The sequence below is a fragment of the Cetorhinus maximus genome, chromosome 1 (genome assembly GCF_964194155.1).
Source record: "Cetorhinus maximus chromosome 1, sCetMax3.hap1.1, whole genome shotgun sequence".
In the NCBI taxonomy this organism is placed as follows: domain Eukaryota; kingdom Metazoa; phylum Chordata; class Chondrichthyes; order Lamniformes; family Cetorhinidae; genus Cetorhinus; species Cetorhinus maximus.
The window spans coordinates 41840228-41861580 of NC_135879.1; the positions used below are offsets into that span (position 1 = coordinate 41840228).

Below are 21353 nucleotides of genomic sequence, written 5' to 3' on the forward strand. Positions count from 1 at the left end.
CTGTCCCTCACTCTTCCCATTGCTCTGTATTGATACCAACTAATTCCACTGCCCAGCTGTCTCCCCAAAAGCTTGCATCAATGACAATCTGTTTACCACTCTGCGCTCTCGCAATAAGCCTGTGGCCTTGGCATATATGATCTGGGGATCTCTCTCATCAAAGATACATTGCAAAAGAGTTAACAAACAAGAACAGGTATTTGTACTCACCTGAGCAGGTAACTCCAGCAACCTCCCCATGACTGCAGTTATTCACCCCCCATGGGTTGGCAGAGCACTGATCGAGGGCAGGCTCTGTCCCATTACACCTCACATCATCCAACCAGATGTCCCCAGTACCCTCTCCATTGTAGGCTCCAGTCCGTGCTGACAGGGCCGTCCCACAGTTCAACATTCTGCAGACCACAGTCGCTGCATTCACATTCCAGCCATCATTGCAGACAGTTCCCCAGACGGAGTTATGATAAACTTCAACTGTCCCAGAGCACATGTTGTTCCTGTTCACCAGACGCACAGGTACTGGACCTGGAAAAGAGATGGGAACAAGGTTAAACTGGTTTGGGATTACCTGCACTTCCACTGGGCTCCATATCTGGATTTTTCATAGGGATTCAAAACTGTATCCAGTCTATTGGACTTGCGCCTCAGAATAGGCCACAGTTGGAGAATTTCAAATAGATTTGACACCACATTATACTACCTTAAAAAGGAAAAATGGAGCACAGGTGGGTGTTGGTAAGGGCAAGTGGTTAGTTACAGAGAGATTAGGGAAGATTGAAGAGCGGTTGAGAGATTACTGGGTGTTACCAAGGAAAGATTGGGATCACAGGAGAGTGTGATTAGATTGGGTGGGATATTAAAGGGTTCAAGGAGTGAGCGGGAGAGTGGGATTAGACTGGGGAGGATGTTAAAGGATATGGGGAATGATTAGGAAAGTGGGATTAAACTGGATGGGATACTAATGGATACAGGTAACAGCAGGAGAGTTGGATTCAACTAGGTGGGATATTAAGAGTATAGGAAGTGAGCAGGAGAGTGTGATTAGACTTGGTGGGATATTAAAGGGAGTGAGGGACAGTGGGATTTGACCGGGTAGGATACTAAAGGTATACGTGCGAGTAGGAAAATGAGGTTTGACTGGGTGGGCTCTTAAAGGTTATGGGGAGTGAGCAGGGCCAGGTAGAAGAATCATGGGCCCTGGTGTTTCTCCTGTTTCCGGGCCCCTTATTCCCCACTCCACCCCCACCTTTAACCCTCCCCTTCACATCCTTTTGGTGCCCAGAATTGGGTACCATAGTCACAATGGGATTGAACTATTTTATATATGTTTAGTAAAATTTCTTGACTTTTGTACTCTATGCCTCCATTTATAAAGCCCATTGAAAACTCAGGTTTCAGTATGATACACTTAACAACCACAGCTTTCTAAGACAATTATACACAACTTGATTGTTCATATTATGCTTCTTTGAACCAGGCCCTATGCAATATCCAGCCAGCAGCATCCAAAAGATTTGAAACTCACAAGCGGTGCAAGCAACAATCCTATTTACAAATGAGACTATCTTGAACTAACAGTCACATATCCTATTGGTACATGACTCCTGGTTTCACTTCCAATTTTAAAAATGGTAAAACCGTCCAATAAATTAGCACCAACCAATTCACCTGCAATAATGTTCTATTTCTATCCACACTAGTGGGCTTTGTTCACAGAAAAAATATACATGGAGGGATAAATACTTTGTCATTTTAAATTGAAACAAGCCATATTTACAAATGCCCAGCATGGAGCATTTAATAGGAGAGCAAAGTATTGCTATTGCTTGAAATCTGAAATATAAACAGAAACTGGTGGAAATACTCAGCAGGCCAGGCAGCATCTGTAGAGAGAGAAACAAAATCAATGCTTCAGGTCCACGATCGGTACTAGTTCTGATGAAGGGTCACTGACCTCTGTTTCTCTCTGCACAGATGCCACCAGATGTGCTGAGCATTTCCAACACTTCCCATTTCTATTGGAGCAAAAATAACCCCTTTTGCCAGCCTTCCAAAAAACAACCAGACTTCTTGTGAGCCTCTCATTCCCCTTCAGCAAGAAACCCAGCAGCAGCTGCCTGAGATCTGGTTTGGAACAACATTAACCCTGAGTTTCAAAAAAAAAATTAAAGCATAAAGAAAATATACACAACTTGCTGGGCCAAAAAAAATCAATGTCAAAGCAATAAATTGATCATTTAAACATGAGTAGTTAATAAAATGATCATTAAAAAGTGCCAAACAACAGAGCTAACTAATAAAACATTTTTTGCCTTTTCACTTTAGAAGCAGAGCTAGAGAGGGACAGATTAGGCCCCAAGACTTGGTCACCAGGAAAGGAGAAGAGGACTGGAGTCAAGCTAAGGAGTTGGGTTTAACTAACACAGACTTTTTGCTTGCCTCTGGTGGTGCAGACTCCAAGCTAGTCTTGGCGGAATTCATATGAAAGTGGCTGTCAGAAGTGGGTTGGCTTTCAGCCTGGGTTTTCTTCCTTTCACTGGGGGGTGCATGTGTGGGCGTGTGGGTGTGTGTGTGTATCTGTCTTGCTATGTCTGTGTGTCCAGTTCACTCTCATTCTCAGGATTCTCACTCTCTCACTTCCTCACTCACTATCGAGGGAGGACTGAAGTCAGGAGGGAACGTAGAAAAATAGAACCTTTAGAAGAACACATTCAGCACCAGAACCAGAGCCATCTGTGGAGGAAGTAAAGCCTGGTCATCCCCTGCACCTGTCAATCCAGCACCCGTTCTGGCTGAGGATTCCAGGACATTCTCATGGGCTTCAGTAACAAGTACGAATCTGCCTAAAATCAAAGTCCTCAAAGACTTTGAAAATAAAGTCATCCAGCTGGTTGGCGAGGATCAGGACTGGCGGTGAGGTCGGCAGTGCTCTACCTAGTGAGGATCCAGCAGTGCAACATCCATCAGACAACCATGGTGTGAGTGATGTGTCCTGTTTCACAGGCCACTACCATGTACTTTTTATCTCTCCTTGATTTCGCAGGCACATCTGGGAAACAGAAGAGGGAGTCCACGACCCTGTCCTCGGCTCAAGCCCTGATGACACCGCAGAAGAGGAATCTGCTAAAACACTCATTGAAAACCCATCACAGCGCTCACCCACACCCTCCACCAGCTCGGTGGGACCAAGCTTTAGAGTAGCCTCGGGGTCACAATCTGGTGAGCACATCGCACTGTCTGATCCACAGCAGGTAGGGGCAGGGACTTCCTAGATTTCCGGCACTTGAAGGACTGCTGGAGACCAGAAATCTGCTAAGCCCAATTCGGGTAACGAGGCTCTGGGATCAGTCATACCTCAGTTGCTGGAGCTGCAAAGGCAAGCTCAAGAGCATCAGGAAGGGATGTCCGCTGCACTCCTCAGATTGCAAGGCACGATGAAGGAGTCCCTTAGCCTTCAGTCTAAAGTGGTAGCACCGGCATAGCAACGCACTGAGGTCAACACTGGTAGGGCAGCGGCCTCCATGGAGACCTTGGTCCAGGACATCAGTCCTGCACTGCTGCGTGAGTTGAACTCCATCTTTAACACCATAGTTGGCCTTCAACACTGTCAACGCGAGAGGAGTGCAGGGCAGCTCGATCCTCACTTCAGCTTCCCCTTCTCCTCAGGGAGTCAGTCAGGGGCCCTCAGGTACCAAAGGGAGGAAGGACAGCAGGTGCACACCTCGGGGCCAGCCATGCGAGTGACTCCAGGAGTATCTGCCCCATCCGAATCCCTTCTTCCTGTGACCCCAGCAAATCCAGCTCCACAGGCCAAGGAGGGTGTCACCGCATGACCCCAAAACAAGCTGTCACCCAACAGATCTCTGCCCTCAATAGGATGTCCATCAACATCATCACAGACAGGGCAGTCAGCAAGCTGCCTCCACTTCCGCTGTAGTTGTCAGGGGAGCACCAAGACATAGTGGCAGGGTTAGGTAGGTTAAGAAGATGTAGCTGCACAGCTTGGGCACAGGTATTAATCTGTCGTACATAATGTTCACTTTGTTAATAAACTCCCAAGAATGTCTTCTTGCCTAGGCTCCTTGTTCTGATGAGCAATGTTCTTGTCACTCAGATGTGAAACCTTAGTCCCTGCACAGATGTCTCAGTCCAGGACCTCTTCCCTGTGCTTTGTGCAACCTTTTCAGGACACTGATGGTGTGCCTTCACTGTCACTGGTCACATCAGTGATGCCTGCACCTCGATGGGGCTTATCACTGCTGCCAGAATGTCCTGGGCTAGCGGCACAGAGTTCCATCATTTTCTCTATGTGCTCCCATCACCTATAAGGTGTGGCTGGTCCCCATCTCATCAGCATCTGTGTCCGATGATAGTGTGGTCCTGAAAGGTTCAGGTCACAAAGGATACCATAGGATCAGGACGAGTTAAAGTTTCCCCACAGCATCTCCATGATATGACCCTGTTCACAGAGTGCAAGCGAGATGCCATCGGCCAGACAGGAGTCAGACATTCACATAAGCTATGTGAGGATTTATGGAGTGTCCCCACTGCATGTCGTCATCATCCTCCTGGAATGTAGGGGCTATGATCTGCTGCTTCTCCGTGACAGGAGCCCTATCACAGAGGGTATGTGCGCTGCCATCAGCCAGAGAGAAGTCAAACATTCACAGATGCAAGGTGAGGATCTATCGTGTCCCTCATTGCATGTTATCATCCTCCATGAATCTAGCAGCTATGAGGGCCTCCCAAATGCATCTGCATCATCTGGCCAGTGCGATAGCCTCATCGCTATCATCCTAGGCTTCGAAGGCCTCCTCACCTTAATCCCCATTGACGTCCTCCTCATCAGAGGAGATGTGCATCTCCTCCATCTCCTCCTCAGCCAGCTCTTCTCCATGTTGCAGCGCCAGGTTGTAAAGGGCACAGCAGGCGACAACGATGTGTGACCCCTTCTATGGACTATATTGCAGGGCTCTACCAGACCGGTCCAGGCACCGGAAGCTCATTTTCAACATTCTGATGGTTTGCTCCACCAAGGTGAGTTGCAGCATGAGGGTCATTGTACCTTCTCTCTGCTGCAGTCTGAGGCTGCTGCACGGATGCCATCAGCCACGTCCTCTGCGGATAGCCCTTGTCCCTGCAAGCTCTGTGGACCCTGGAAAACATCAGGGATCTGAGACTTACTGAAAATGTAGGAGTCATGGACACTCATTGGGAACCATGCGCAGACCTGCAGGATGCGCCTGTGATGGACATACACCAGCTGAACATTCATCGAGTGGAAGCCCTTGCAGTTGATGTAGTAGACCACTTGTTACTACATAGATCTGAATGCCACATGAGTGCAATCGATGGCACCCTGCACCTGTGAGAAACCTGAGACCTGGGCAAATCCAATCGCCCTTGCGTCCTGCCTGTCCTGGTCCTGGGCAAAATGCACAAAGTTGTGTGCCTTCACGAAGATGGCGTCCGTGACCTCATGGATACATTTGTGGGTGGAGGCTTTCAAAATCTCACAGAGGTCACCTATGAAAGGTGCCACTGGCGTGAAAAAAATTAAGCGCCGCGATCACTTTCATGGTCACTGGCAGTGGCTGCTCTCCATGTCCCCATCGCGCGAAATCCTGCAGCAGGTGGCAGATGTGACTGACCAGTTCCCTGGACATGTGCAGTCTTTGGCGACACTGGTTACCGGTCAACTTCAGGAATACAAGCGCTGTCGAAAGACCTTGGGTCTATCTAGGCGTCAACCAGCAACGGCTCACTATGGCCCTTCTGCGGCATGCGCATCAGTCCCTGCTGCCCCTTCTTCCTGAGGGTGTTGCTCTTCCGTCTACTCAGCCATGTGCCTCTGTCACTCTCTTCTACTTCGTCTCTGCTCTCTGTAAGCCATGAGGCATACAGCTAGGTCACCAGGCTCCATGCTCCTGGTGTACTCCTCCTGCAGGATGAAAGAGAGAGACATGTGGGTTAGCTTGGGTGTACTAAGAACCAGTCTTGGTTAAGTCTGAAGGCCCCTTAATGTATCCCAGATAGTGCTGGCCACACTTGGATTGCCAGAGTTTAGTGCGCTGCTTAGCTACACGAAACCCCTCTCACCTCCAACCCACTCCACCCGACCAATTGGTGGCAGCTTTGCCCACTGGAATGCATGCTGTCTTCCCAGCTCAGGCGCAGGCATTCTCCTAACCCACGCTGCAAGGCTGCACTATTAGCTTGAACCAATAGGGAGACCAGTCCAAACCTGAGTGAAGACATTGCAAGGAGCTGTGAGCAAGCTCACCAGTGACTGCTCCATGACCAGCTTTCGCAAGGAGATTGTACAATGTGACTAGTCGTCCAATTGTCCTGCAGCCTAATAAAATGCTCATTAGTTTGCAGTCTGTGCCCGAGGGGTGAAAAGCTCTGGAACATTTGGTGGCACTTTCAAGCCTCTGCAATGCTTGAGTGGGTGGAGAAGCTAGGTGCCTGATTCCAAGCATGTCAATGTGGCTGCACCTGAACAGTCTCAGTGCAGAAAAAATGCATAGCCACTTCCCTCCCCTCCACCCAGCACATGCCTGTGCACTACCATGAACCACTGTGCAGCCCTTGATCCCCGCAACCTGCCTCAACCGCTCTGCAGCCCTTGACCCCCCCCACCACCCCACTGGCCCAACTCGCCTCAACCGCAATGCAGCCCATGCCCAGCATCACTCTGTCAGCAGGCCAGGAAAATGCGACTTGCCTGTACCCTCACCTGAATGTGCAGTGCCTCAACCTTGAGGTCCAACAGGCGACCCTCGCGAGCACTGCGCAACATTACTGTGCACTCACCTGTGAGTTCCCCCCAAAGTGCAGTTCGCCGGGTGCACACCTTGTAATGCTGTTGTGAAATGCACGCCGACGTGTCTGGATGATCCAGCAAGGGGGGATGATTCTGGCGAACTGGGTTTATAATGATATGCAGATGCATTACAATGAAGTTCCTGCCACAGTGGGAAACGCAGCCCACCATTGACGGGTGGAGTGGAAGATTGCAAACTGGTTTCACGACATTGTGAAATCAATTTCGGCCTTCCGCTCATGCCTGCCATGACACCCAATGCCAGAGGGCATAGAAAATTCCACCCATAGTGTAAGGCATTTTGCTATTTTGTGTATTTCTGTCTTTCTATGGGCGAAATTTTATGGCAGTGGGATTTTACGTTCCCGCCGAAGCCAATGAGGTTTAGAATGTCTCGCCACATTTTACAGCCTCGTCCCCACCGAAACGGGGCCGTAAAATTATGCCCCATGTTTCTTTTAAACTTGTCTTATCTTTATACTTGTGCTAAAATGTAACCAGTTGTGAGATGGACCAATGTGCTGAATTCAAAACCGGGTGGTAGGGTCATGCAGTGCGGAGGACATCGGATGAAGGGTGAAGAATTCTGATCGAGGACATCAACACTGAGGCTTATATGGAACTTATTAAAAATAAAGACTGAACAAGGATATACACACACACAGACACAGGCATGTCAGGACATGTCACTGGGCCCGTGGCTAACTACCAAACACCCTGATTACAGAAACTGATCTAGACTATGGCCTCTCGGGTATGTGTGAATGGCTTTCTTCCTGCCTTATCAAGGTACAGAAATCACATCCATTGCTGGCAGGTACCTGGAGACAGCCACTGCTGAGAGCAGGAAATAACCACATGCAGGTGGTCTTTGCAAAGCCAGGGTGGGATTGACAACCCAGTCAGATGACTGAATTTAAGGCATTACCTGATGTGTCAAGAGACCAGGGTCAAAAAGGAGTATAAAGACACAGCTCTCAAGGACATTGTTTCTGCAGCCAGGAAGTCCTTGGCGAAGAGTAAAAGCCCCGGAAGCACCAGCTTACCGTCTGAGTTGTATTCGGTTCTGTGGGACTGGATCGGCCCAGACCTGCCAGAAGTGTATGAGAGTATGCTTCTGGCCGGCAGCATGTCAGAATCCATGAGGAAAGGTATCATCACCCTCATCTACAAGCGGAAGGGGGAAAGGGAGGAAATTAGAAATTGGCGACCCATTCCACTGTTGAATGTGGACAATAAAATTCTGTCCAAGGTCATCGCCAATCAGGTCAGGTCTGCTCTGGAGTTGGTGATCCACCCTGACCAGACCTGCGCTATACCTGGCACGAACATCTCTGACAGCCTTGCGCTACTTAGGGATACGATTGCCTATGTACGGGACAGGGGTGTGGACATCTGCCTCATCAGCCTGGACCAGGAGAAGGCCTTTGACAGAGTGTCGCACACCTACATGGTGGATGTGCTGTCCAAAATGGGGTTTGGGGAGGGAATCTGCAACTGGATCCAACTGCTCTACACAAACATCTGTAGCGCAGTTTCAATCAATGGGTGGGAATCAGAAAGCTTTCCTATTAAATCTGGAGACAAGCAGGGCTGCCCTCTCTCCCCTGCCCTGTTTGTGTGTTGCATAGAACCTTTTGCTGAATCCATCAGGGAGGATCCGGGCATAAGAGGAATGACGATCTCAGGCAGCGGAGGCACTCAGGTCAAAGCCTCCCTGTGCATGGACGATGTCACCGTCTTCTGCTTGGATCCTCTGTCAGTGCGCAGTCTGATCAACATCTGCAAACAGTTCGAACTGCCCTCAGAAGCCAAGGTAAATCATGGCAAGAGCGAGGCCATGTTCCTTGGGAACTGGGCTGACCGATCCTTTATCCTCTTCACCGTCAGGCTGCCTGAAGGTGCTGGGGATATGGTTTGGAGGGACCAGGGCTCGCATTAGAAACTGGAAGGTGCAAGTGGCTATGGTGAAAAGAAAACTGGGCATGTGGGAGCGACACTCCCTCTCTGTTATAGGTAAGGACCTGGTCATCAGGTGTGAGGCACTCTCGGTGTTGCAGCTCTGGCCTATTCCTCACCCCTGCGCTGTGGTGATCACCCGAGCCATCTTTTGCTTTATCCGGAGGTTGAAAATGGATCGTGTTCACAGGGATATGATGTACAAACCTCAAGATAAAGGAGGAAAAAAACATGCCCAACATCGCCCTCATCCTGATGGCCACCTTTGTGTGCAGCTGCATCAAGCTGTGCGTAGACCCTCGGTACGCAAACACCAAGCATCACTAAGTGCTGAGGTTCCACCTGTTGCGAAGGATGGGTCTGGCCACCCTGCCACAGAACACCCCAAGTAGTTGGACCGTGCCGTACCATCTGTCCCACATGGAAAAATTTATGCAGAGAAACACCTTTGACCACAAGTCCATCAGGCAATGGTTGGAACGTAATGTCCTAGTGGGCCTGCGGGAAAAGGTGGATCCTGTCAGATGGTTCCCCGAGCAGACTGTCAAAGTCATTTGGCAGAATGCCTCATCGCCAGAACTTTCCAACAAGCACCAAGACGTAGCTTGGCTGGTGGTGAGAAAGGCCCTCCCCGTCAGATCCTTCCTACACGGCAGGAGTCTCACCCCCTCTGCACGTTGCCCTCGAGGTGTCTGTGGTGGGGAAAGAGACCGTTGTTCGCCTTCTTGTGGAATGTGCCTTTGCAAAGAAGGTCTGGAGAGAGATGCAGTGGTTTTTGTCGAGGTTCATCCCGAGCAGTTCTGTGACACAGGACTCTGTGCTCTACTGACTGTTCCCAGGGACACACACCGAGACAAACATCAACTGCAGCTGGAGAATCATCAACTCGGTGAAAGACTCTCTTTGGTCTGCCCGAAACTTGTTGGTCTTCTGGTTCAAAGAGTTGTCCCCGACCGAGTGTTGCAGACTGGCACATTCCAAAGCCCAGGACTACGTGCTGAGGGACGCACTAAAGTTTGGGGCAGTCGCTGCAAAGGCGCAATGGGGAAAGGTCGCTGACTAAGACCTTTCTGCAATAGTGCACCGAGGGGCTGGGAATTGGTTAGACCCCTTGGGCCTGTATGACTCACATTGAATGTATGCAGTGAATACTACATGTATCACAATTGTATTGAAGCACCTCAGAGTGCAACCTGATCTATGTCGATAACTTGAATACCATTGCACCGTCTGACTGTCTGTAATGACCATGTTGAAATGTCTATAATGTACATTGATTATATTGAAGCACCTCATGATCTATGTGGAAATCTTGAATATGATTGCACTTTTTGTGATGGCCATTTTGAAATGTTTTGTAATGTTCTTTCAGATATTTTATAAATAAAGTATATTTTTCCAAAAAAAACTCATGCGGAAGAATTTGTTCAGCAGTCCAACCACCCAGAAACGAGCTCCTGCGCATGGATCTCACTAAGCAACTGGTGTAGTAAGTAAATACTATTGCTTAGTGGGTTAATAATGGCTTTCCACATAACATGGAAATTGTATCCATAGCTTGTTTCATGTTGTTGATGCCAAAGTACGAGGTGAGGGCCTTAGAGGGTAGTGAGATCCCCTGTTTAAGAGTCTTGCAGATTTTTGGCAACCGCGACAGGACTTCACAGGCAGAGGGATGACAAAACCAAATATGGATGAGTTAGTCACAAAATTTGTGGTGATGGGACTCCCCTGAAGGAGGGGTGGGTTAGGGTGATCCTGGAAGCAGATGGTCCTCTCATAGAAGTTGATCAGCAGACACAGGAATCCACACATTAACGATTGTTAGTAAAGGCATTCTGATTGATGGCATATCTAAGGAAGTGCCATGAAATGGAAGCAGAACTGATTAAACTGAGAAAAGAGGAGGGAAAATAGCTGTAGTGAGCAGCACCATGGAATAGTTAAGGCAGGAGAGGAGGGAGGCAGATAAAGAGAGAGAGGATCAGGATTGAGAAGTGGAGAGATGGGCCAGTAAGATGTAATAATTAGAGAGTCAGTGTGCCCATATTAAATGCGGCAGTGCAAACTCTGGTCTTAGAAAGAGACAGAACAAAGAATGAGGGTGGAGCGTGCTGAGGGAGAGAGAGATGATATCAAAGCAGGTTTCAGGGTTTAACAGCATGAGAGGGACAGGCTTGTTGACCACACACACTGTTGGCGACGTATTGAGGTGCTGGAAGTGTGGTTGAAGCAGCATCGGGGTGTCATTTGTGTGTTAAGGTGTGGAGAAGCTGTCGACAAAGAAGTGGAGAAGGAAAGGATGGGGGAGGAGTTTGAGGATGGCAAGTGAGGAGAAATGGCAAGTGGAGCAAGTTACCTGGATACTTTGCTCCAGGAAGGGGTCACAACCCTCAGGTCAGGTCATTCAAATTTGGCCTGTGATCAGGGACCGAAGGGTGTGACTGCAGGTGAGGCAGGTATGGGGGCCCAGAGGGTAGCACTCAAGGAGCCTCGGCCCCTGCAATTGTCCAACAATTCCAAGGTTCTTGCAAGCTGCTTGGATGAGAGCAGGGACTGCAGGGAGGATGAGCAAACTAACCACGGCACTGTGGTACAGGGTGGTAGGGGACAGTATAATTAGGAGGGTAGATACTGTTCTCTGCTGCCATGAGTGTGAGTCCTGAAGGCTGTGTTGCCTGCCTGGTGCCAGGGTTAAGGACATCTCCTCAGGGCTGGAGAGGAACTTAGAGTGGGAGGGAAGGGATCCAGTTGTCATCGTCCACATTGGTACCAAAGACATTGATAGGACTAGAAAGGAGGTTCTGGTGAAAGATTTGAGCTGTTCGGAGTTAAATTAAAAAGCAGAACCTCCAAGGTAATAATCTTGGGATTATTACCTGAGCCATGGGTAAACTGGCATCAGGTAAATAAAATCAAGGAGTGTGAGGAATAGGTTTCAGCTCATGGGGCATTGGCACCAGTACTGGGATAGGAGGGAGCTGTTCCGGTGGGACGGGTTTCACTTCAACTGGAACTTGGCAAACCAAATAACTAGGGCTGTAAAGAGGCCTTTAAACTAAATAGAGGGGGGTGGGTTCTGGAAAGGGGATACGTAGGCTAACAAAGCAAAAGGATATGGCAGCATTGCAGGGCAGCTATTTAGGTAATGATACCCAGAGTGTGACAGGAAGGGACAGAGCATACAAGCATTAAAAAAAAGCAGCAAATAGGGTCAAATGGGGACAAAATGATAAAAAGGCAAAATTAATGGCTCTTAAATGCACGTAGTATTCAAAACAAATTAAATGAATTAATGGCACAAGTAGAGGTTAATGGGTATGATCTTATAGCCATTACAGAGACATGATTACAAGGAGATCAAAGCTGGGAACTAAATATTCAGGGGTATGTGACTTTTCAAAAGGACAGGCAGGAGGGAAAGGGTGGTGGGGTAGCTTTATTAGTACGAGATAGAATAGGGACAGTAGCATGAAACGATCTTGGATCAGAAGGTGTGGAATCCATATGGGTGAAGATAAGAAATAACAAGGGGAAGAAGACACTGGTGGGAGTAATCTATAGCCCCCCTAACAGTAGCTATAATGTAGGACAGAGAATGAATCAGGAGACAATCAGGGCATGTATAAAAGGCAGTACATAAATCATGGGTGACCTTAATCTTCATGTAGATTGGGAAAATCAAATTGGCAGAGGTAGACATGATCAAGAACTCATAGAGTGTATTCGGGACAGTTTCCTAGAACAATATGTTGTGCATCCAACCAGCAGTCAGGCTATTTTGGATCTGATAATGTGTAATGAGGCAGGTTTAATAAATGATCTCAGAGTAAAAGATCCCCCAGGAAATAGTGACTATAACATGGTTGAATTTAGCATTCAGTTTGAGAGTGAGAAACGTGGGTTGGAAACAACTGTGCTAAACTTAAATAAAGATAATTACAAAGGAATGAGCGCAGAGTTGGCTGGAGTGGACTGGCAAAGGGGTTTAGCAGAAAATACGTTTGATAAACAATGGCAGACATTTAAGAAAATAGTTCATGACTCACAACAAAGATATATCCCAGTGAGGAAGAAGTATTGTAGGAAGGGGATAAACGAACCATGGGTAACAAAGGAAGTTAAGGATACTATCAAATTGAAAGAAAAAACATATAATGTGGCTAATATTAGTGGTAAACTAGAGGACTGGGGAAGTTTTACAAACCAACAAAAGATGACCAAAAAAATAATAAAGAAGGAGAAAATAAGCTTTGAAGTAAACTAGCAAGTAATATAGAAACAGACAGTAAGAGCTTCTTTAAATGTATAAAAAGGAAGAGAAAGGCCAAAGTGAACATAGGCCCCTTAGAGAATGAAGCTGGGGAAATATTAATGGGGAATCAGGAAATGGCAGAGGAGTTGAATAAATACTTTGCATCAGTTTTCACAGTAGAAGACATTAATAGTATTCCAAAAGCACTAAATAATCAGGGAGCAAAAGGTGGGGAGGAAATAAATACAATATTTATCACTAGAGAAAAAGTACTAAAGAAATTAATGGGGCTAAAGGCCAATAAGTCCCCTGGACCTGATGGGTTGCATCCTAGGATATTAAAGGAAGTAGCTACAGAGATAGTTGGTGCACTGGTAGCAATCTTCCAAGAATCCTTAGATTCTGGAAAAGTCCCAGAGGATTGGAAAACTGCCAATGTAACATCTTTATTCAAAAAGGGAGGAACAAAAAACAGATACCTATAGCCAGTTAGCCTTCACATCTGTCATTGGGAAAATGTTAGAGTCTATTATAAAGGATGTAATAGCAGAGCATTTAGAAATGCAAAATATAAACAAGCAGAGTCAGCATGGCTTCATGAAGGGGAAATCATGCCTGACAAACTTATTAGAATTCTTTGAGGAGGTAACAACAGAACTGATAAAGGGGAGCTAGTAGATATAATATATTTGGATTTCCAAAAGACATTTGATAAGGTACTGCATATAAGGCTACTTAATAATGTAAGAGCCCATGGTGTTGGGGGTAGTATATTAGCATGGATAGAGGATTGGCTATTTAATAGAATAGAGAGTTGGGATAAGGGGGTCATTTTCAGGATGGAAACCTAGAACTAATGGAGTGCCACAGGGATCAGTGCTGGGGCCACAATTATTTATAATATATATTAATGACTTGGATGGAGGAAGTGAATGTACTTTCACCAAGTTTGTAGATGACACAAAAATAGGTGGGAAGGCAAGTGGTGAGGATGACACAAAGAGCCTACACAGGGATATAGACAGGTTAAGTGAGTGGGCAAAAGCTTGGCAGATGGAATATAATGTGGGAAAATGTGAGGTTATGCACTTTGGTAGGAAGAATAGATGAGCTGAATATTATATAAGTGGAGAAAGACTGCAGAAAGCTGCAGCACAGAGGGATTTGGGGGTCCTCATGCATGAATCACAAAGGGCTAGTATGCAAGTTCGGTGGGTAACAGGGAAGGCAAATGGAATGTTGGCCTTTATTTCAAAGGGAATGGAGTAAATTCAAGGGAAATCTTGCCAAAACTATACGAGGCATTAGTTAGACCACACCTAGAATACTGCGAACAGTTTTGGTCCCCTTATCTAAGGAAAGATATACTGGCATTGGAGGCGATCCAGAGAAGGTTCACTAGGTTGATCCTGGGTAAGGAGGGGTTTTCTTATGAGGAGAGATTGAGTAGGTTGGGCCTGTACTCATTGGAGTTTAGAAGAATGAGAGGTGATCTTATTGAAACATATGAGATTCTTAGGGGGCTTGACAGGATAGATGCTGAGAGGTTGTTTCCCCTTGTGGGAGAGTCTAGCACCAGAGGGCATAATCTCAGAGTAAGGTGTCACCCATTTGAGACAGAGATAAGGAGGAATTTCTTTTCTCAGGGGGTGGTGGATCTGTGGCATTCATTACCGTAGACGGATGTAGAGGTTGGGTCGTTAAGTATGTTCAAGGGTGAGATAGACAGATTTTTAATCAGTAAGGGAATCAAGGGTTATGGGGAAAAGGCAGGAAAGTGGAGTTGAGGATTATCAGATCAGCCATGATCTCATTGAATGGCGGAGTGGACTTGATGGGCCGAATGGCCTGATTCTGCTCCTACATCTTATGGTCTTAAACTACATCAATCCCGGATGGGCAACGTTCCGGTTATCCGTAGGGGAGGCCATGGAGGATGGCACCAATGCGCCAGATCCGACTTCAAGCCCCAGGTCCCAATCAGCAACAGGGAGCTCTCGAATGCAAATTTGTTACTTCCTATTTAGCCGAGAAATTGCAAAAAAGTGGCCAGAAACTTAAAGAAACTCCAGCCGGGGAAGGAATCGTATGGTCACTTCCTGGAAATTGACCAGTTGACCGGGCTCCATGGCTAGGATGATGAGGAGAAAGGCCGACTGCTCCTTTTTACCTTGGCTCCCTCTATTTATACAACTCTGTCCAATGAGGAAAAGGTGGGACAAGGGACATGGATGAAAACCCGAGTCACAGCGGCCATGGGGCTAACCAGAGGGGACCATTTAAGTTGTTAGACAGTACTCACCAGAAACCAGCAGAGTCGCTGGCGACGTTCCCGACAGGCATTGGGCAGTGTACGATCTGGCCCATAGGGGAGCCACTCGAGATCGGGCACACTTACAGGCTGGCACCTTGAATTACAGGTTGCAGACCCCTATAGCCCACTGCCTACCCTATCTGCAGGCAGCCTTTGAGAACTTTGACCCAGATGCTGATAATAATATGGAGGCAGGAGTCCTAAGGAAAATGACCCTTAGATTTGAAAGGAGACAAGGAGAAAAGGCAACTAAGGGGGAAATCCCTAAAGAAAGGAGGAAAGTAAATGAGATAAAAGGGAACATCCAGAAATACTGGCATCAAGAGGGAGGCAAAAATGCTCAGCTCTCAACTGCTACAACCATGAGGGTAAAGGTCACTTTAAACAGGAATGTAAGAAATCCCTCACAACAAGGCAGGACCAAAACTTGATCAGGCAAGGAGGGTCCTGATAAAGTGTCCACAGCCCCACCTGGGGGGACATGGAAAAGCGACTAGCAGCTCTGGAAAGGAGATAGCTAGAGGCAAGGTCTGCTCGGTGAGGAATGGCGCTGGCACCCTTGAGAGGAATCAGAATTGACAGGGCCGCACGCAGCCTGAGTACCTGTGTCCACTCAAATACAAGTGTGGACACTTGTGTGGAGGGGAAGGATGCTAGGTACCTGGTAGATACAGGAGCTTCCTACACAGTCTAGTAGAGATCCCAACACACACAGGGAATTTCACAGGTGACACAGTGACTGGGGCAGTATCCAAATGCCATGAGATCCAAGTCGAACCACTGATCATTAAATGGGCCTTTATCCTGGCCAAGTTGTCATACACAGGAATAGAAGTTTTGGGAGCAGATTGGATGCTCTGCCACCAGGTGGCAGTAAATATGGGGAATAATTACTTGTGGGGAGGGGTAGTAAGAGAAGATGGTGTTGTGGTCTTCTGAAGGAGAATCGGAAAAGGTGGCCAATCGCCTCACTGAGATCATATGCCCCTGAAGACCATACCCTCAAAATTGTTATGCATAAAGATCTCCTCACTTGCATCTGAAAGTGGGATGAGGTCCTCCTACTGATACTCATGGGTATCTGAGGTACAAAATCCAAAGGAACAGGTTATTCCCCTCGTGACCTGGTCACTGGGTGTCAAATGAGAATGCCAGAGCACATACAGGTGCCCACCCCTACCAAGCCACAGATTAGGGAAGTGACCAAAGATAAATTTACAGCCGAATTGTGGCAGGCATTGCGTTCCCTACATTGCAACGCCACAATAACTATAGATCACTATCACCGGCATAACCAATTGAACGTGAAGCCACTGAAACCTCAGGAATGGAGTGTGAAAGATCAGGTCATGTCCAAAATTACACTCAAGTGGGAGTGTTTGATCCACTCCACAAGGAACTATACTCCATAGTGGGCACAAAGCTAGCCTGATGGTGTATGCAGTCCAACTGCCCAAGCGGGTTAAGTGGTTTCACATCAATCAGATGAAGCTTCACCAGCTGGCAAACACAAAAGTTTAATGGTTCTGGTGAAATCACCTCTCTGCAACCTTGTGATCCAATCATGTGAGATTGTGATGAAGCCCCAATCCCACATCAGGGGGGTATTATAGATGATAATGACACTCCAGATGATGACACCTGGACTTTAGAACACTTTTTCTAGATGGCGGCTGGAGATCCTAACGTTGAGGCATCTGAGGGGACGCCATCCCCATGACAGAGAACACCAACACAGCCCCCAAGAAGGAGTTACAAGAATAGGAGTCTCAGATGAAATCCTAATTTCATGAACTATTAAGTTCAATTGTATATAATTACAATATGCCTGTGACGAAATCTGCTCAGCAAGCAGGATTTGTGCTTTTTTTCTCTCTCTATAGAATCATGAAGATGGTGCTGATGGTGATGATCCTGGGATTCGTGGCTGGGAACACATGTCTGGATAAGACATTAGCGCTTCAAGAAAATAAGGATGAAAAGGGTAACACAGCGTCAGTGATTTATCGCACCCGTCCCACTGAAAACCCTAGGGTTGAGGCAGAGGTATACATTGGGAACCCAAAGTTGTAGTGGGGCAAATTGGTGGGGCATGAGAAGGGAGATTACACTGTGGATTTCATGAGAAATTGCAAAATAAAGTGTGCCTTCAACAGCACAAAAACAGTTTGGGAAGTTCAAGAAGGGAAAGGGGTGTGCATCATTTGTGATGCATCTAAAAGGATGATGAGGGAAAATAATACAGTCTGGTTTATGAGGAGAAAAGAAAATGGATTGGTGCAGATGGGGGATACCTGGAATCCACACGCTTTTACTCAATTGGAGTCCCAAATGGAGGTCATATTGTGATGGCCTTGGTGGTGGGGGGAACATGATAATAGATGCTATATGTGTGTAGGAGGCAAGGCCTGGGGCAGGCCGTGGCTTCAGTCAGGATGGCATGGGAATGGAAGCTGTGAAAGGGGTATCTTTGTCACTGTTGGAATGGGAGAAGCGTACCCACTCAGCATTGCACGGTACCGCCCTGGTAAGGAGGAGACATGAATGCCTCAAGTCTGTGCGCCAGGAAAAGGGGGAAATGGTCCCATCGTAACATTAAAGGTCACAAGCAAGCTCAATCCCTTTGCTAATAAGATCAAGATTAATCCAAAGACTGTAGGATGCCCTCATCATACACCAGGACCAAAGAATGAACTGGTTGTTATTCCACAAGAATGGTACGATATCACGATGTGCACCATGAGGTAGAGCCAATAATGATCAATTTAGCGGACGTGGGGCTACCCCCATGGTGTAAACATCAAATGTGAGCATTGCAGAATCGAATGCTGCATCAAGTTTTGAGGGGATTCTGGGAATGAACCAGCACTGCAATTGATGAGGATGAATGCACTAGTCTCTATGAGGGTTCAGGGAATCAAGAGAAATCTTACTCTCGTGGGTGGGTACAATATAGCTCGATTAATGATGCAGCAACCATATTTAACACTGGAACATCATTTGTAAATAGTTTAGATTTAGCCATTTTAGATAAATCGGTAAAAACTGTTAGAGATAGGTTGAGGAAAATATTGAATGAAATGAATGATGTGGAACAGGATGAATTAGAGGAAGACCAAATTATGACCATTCATTTACAAAATGTGGTGGGGGAATTGGAAAGGCATGCCCACCGCATGAATTATATTCTAAGAAAGTATAAAAATACAGAAAATGATGCTTGCACAATGTATGGTTCTTGATTGGTGGAACAGGCCTGTGAAAACCTCCAAAGGATTGTGAAAGGGAGATTGCCTTCCTGGGTCACTGATAAACATCTTAGGATTGTGTCCACTTACCAACTTAACACCAATATCTGTAAAATCAGAGGACTCGAGCAGGTGTACCCATTAAAACATGAGTGCAATCTAGGGGACAGCAGCATGGGCATGCTAGGGTTGGTTCTGTATTATCTGTCCTAAAGGAAGGGGAGAAACCTAATCCTCTTCTTAGAGTTGAAAACACTGGGGTAGAAAGTCGAGGCTATGTGTCACATTATGACCAACACCCTAGGTATGTGGCACAAGTTGTCAGGATTACTGGGATAGCCCCAGATTTATCTGGGTGCACTCAGAGAGGGGATACTTTTGTTTGCTCGTACAATGTAACTGAAAATGCAGCGCCAACCTGTAGGTTTACTTGGGACCAGGAAAGGACCAATTGCATGATCATGGTGACCTGGGAAGCAGAGGTTCCTGCCCATGTGACATAATAAGGAAAGGGGAAATATTGTCACAACCACACACCAAGAATACCAGTATGGGGACCTGATCTGTCGTATTCTGGACAGGACTTTTTGTTTTACCCCAGCTTGACCAGTTAGGCTGGGTGCACGGGTATTGTTGAATGTTTATGCTCATGGACAGGTGAATATTATTGTAAGGGATGACGTAAAAGGACAGCTACATGAGAATGTTGCCCATTTTGGGTATGACTTACACCCATTGCCCGAATATCTTATAGAACTTTTACAGAGGATTAACATTTCCAACAACATTTGCATACCCTTTAACAAAAGAACATGGAAATTAAGGTAGAAATTCCAGACGTTGGTGATAATAGCCACTGGTGGGACCTTGCTCTTAGCCTCAAAATACATTCTTGAGTATGAATTATATCTCACGTACTGGCTGTTGTACAGTCATTTATTGTTGTATATTTGCTGTATGATCTATGACGTCGCCACAAACATAGGAGAGTGGAACAGCAAGTGAAAATGTTACTGAAGGGATGGAAAGAAGTGAATGAATTAGATTCGCAAGTGTAGTAACCTTCATAGGCGAACCTTTAGACTTAAGGGTGGGTGTTGTTAGGCATTTTGCTATTTTGTGTATTTCTGTCATGCTGGAAGGCCTTTCTTTGTTTCTTTTAAACTTGTCTTATCTTTATACTTGTGCTAAAATGTAACCAGTTGTGAAATGGACCAACGTGCTGAATTCAAAACCGGGTGGTAGGGTCATGCAGTGCAGAGGACGTCGGATGAAGGGTGAAGAATTCTGATCAAGACATCAACGCTGAGGCTTATATGGAACTTATTAAAAATAAAGACGGAACAAGGATATACACACACACAGACACAGACATGTCAGGACATGTCACTGGGCCCGTGGCTAACTACCAAACACCCTGATTACAGAAACTGATCTAGACTATGGCCTCTCGGGTATGTGTGAATAGCTTTCTTCCTGCCTTACCAAGGTACAGAAATCGCATCCATTGCTGGCAGGTACCTGGAGACACCCACTACTGAGAGCAGGAAATGGCCACACGCAGGTCGTCTTCGCATGCCCTGGGTGTGATTTTCTTTTATTCATTTACGGGGATGTGGGCATCGCTGGCTGGGCCAGCATTTATTGCCCATCCCTGAGAAGGTGGTGGTGAGCTGCCTTCTTGAACTACTCCAGTCCCTGTTGTGTAGGTACACCCACAGTGCTGTTAGGATTGACAACCCAATTGGATGACTCGACTTAAGGCATTACCTTATATGCCGAGAGACCAGGGTGAGAAAACTCTCAAGGACATTGCGACAGCAGCCATAAAGTGTGACGTGGTCAGTCATGGGAAGTCATGTGGAAGAATTCGTTCAGATGGGAATGAGCTCCTGCACACAGGTCTTACTAAGCAACCGGTGTTGTAAGTACATACTATTTCTTAGTGGAAAATGTATCCATAGTTTGTTTTGTGTCTTTGATACCAAAGTGCAGGGCAAGGACCTTAGAAGGTAGTGAGACCTCCTGTTTAAGAGTCTTGCAACGGTAATTGAATTCCTCTGGCATATACAGCCAGCATGGCTTTTTAAGAACTGTTTTTACCAAGTCAGGACAGAGATAAGAAGGATATACTGAAAGGCTGCAAGAGCCATGTTTCTCACTTGGAACTACTGTACACGGATATTGCAGAGTAACCATCCTCAAGGGAGGAATCTTCTGAAAACCAAGATCTTTTGGGAATAAAATGTGGATATTTACTCCATACAACTACACCCAAGGAGACAACTGAAAAAAACAGCTGCAATGCGGAATCACCACATCGAGGCCATCCAAAGGATAGCTAACGATATATCATTTTGTTTGTTCATTTTCTTCACAAACTCCAAAATATCTTTAAGTCTATCCTCTTATTCTACCATCTGTATTAGAATGTGTGTCACATATGAATGGTGGTCGCAATTACCTAGTTTTTTTTTAATTTGGGAAGCAGTTTCAATAAACTTATCTTGTTCTTTAATTTAAACTCAGAAAACCAGTTTTATGAAATTCTTTATAATCTGAAAGAGTGCATATTGGTACTCCTAGAGTATTGGCAAAGCACATCTCGCTAAATTCACAACTAACCCTGTTACAGCCAGACCCAGAGTGGTAATATAAGGGAGTCAATTTTTACCCTTCCTTATGTGATCGTAACGTTAAAAACAATGTCACCAATTTGCTTGCGCTCCAGAAGCCTCCAGCCAGGCCTAA

General features: G+C 46.4%; 1 protein-coding gene across 1 annotated transcript in view; it reads right to left on the reverse strand.

Annotated features, from left to right (window-relative positions):
- The window catches only part of LOC144667574 (scavenger receptor cysteine-rich domain-containing protein DMBT1-like), a 192173-nt gene that overhangs the window by 56767 nt on the left and 114053 nt on the right, over window positions 1–21353 (reverse strand). The window contains exon 5 of the mRNA XM_078541169.1: window positions 211–525. Coding sequence (XP_078397295.1) covers window positions 211–525 — 315 coding nt within the window. The remainder of the gene's footprint in view (window positions 1–210; window positions 526–21353) is intronic.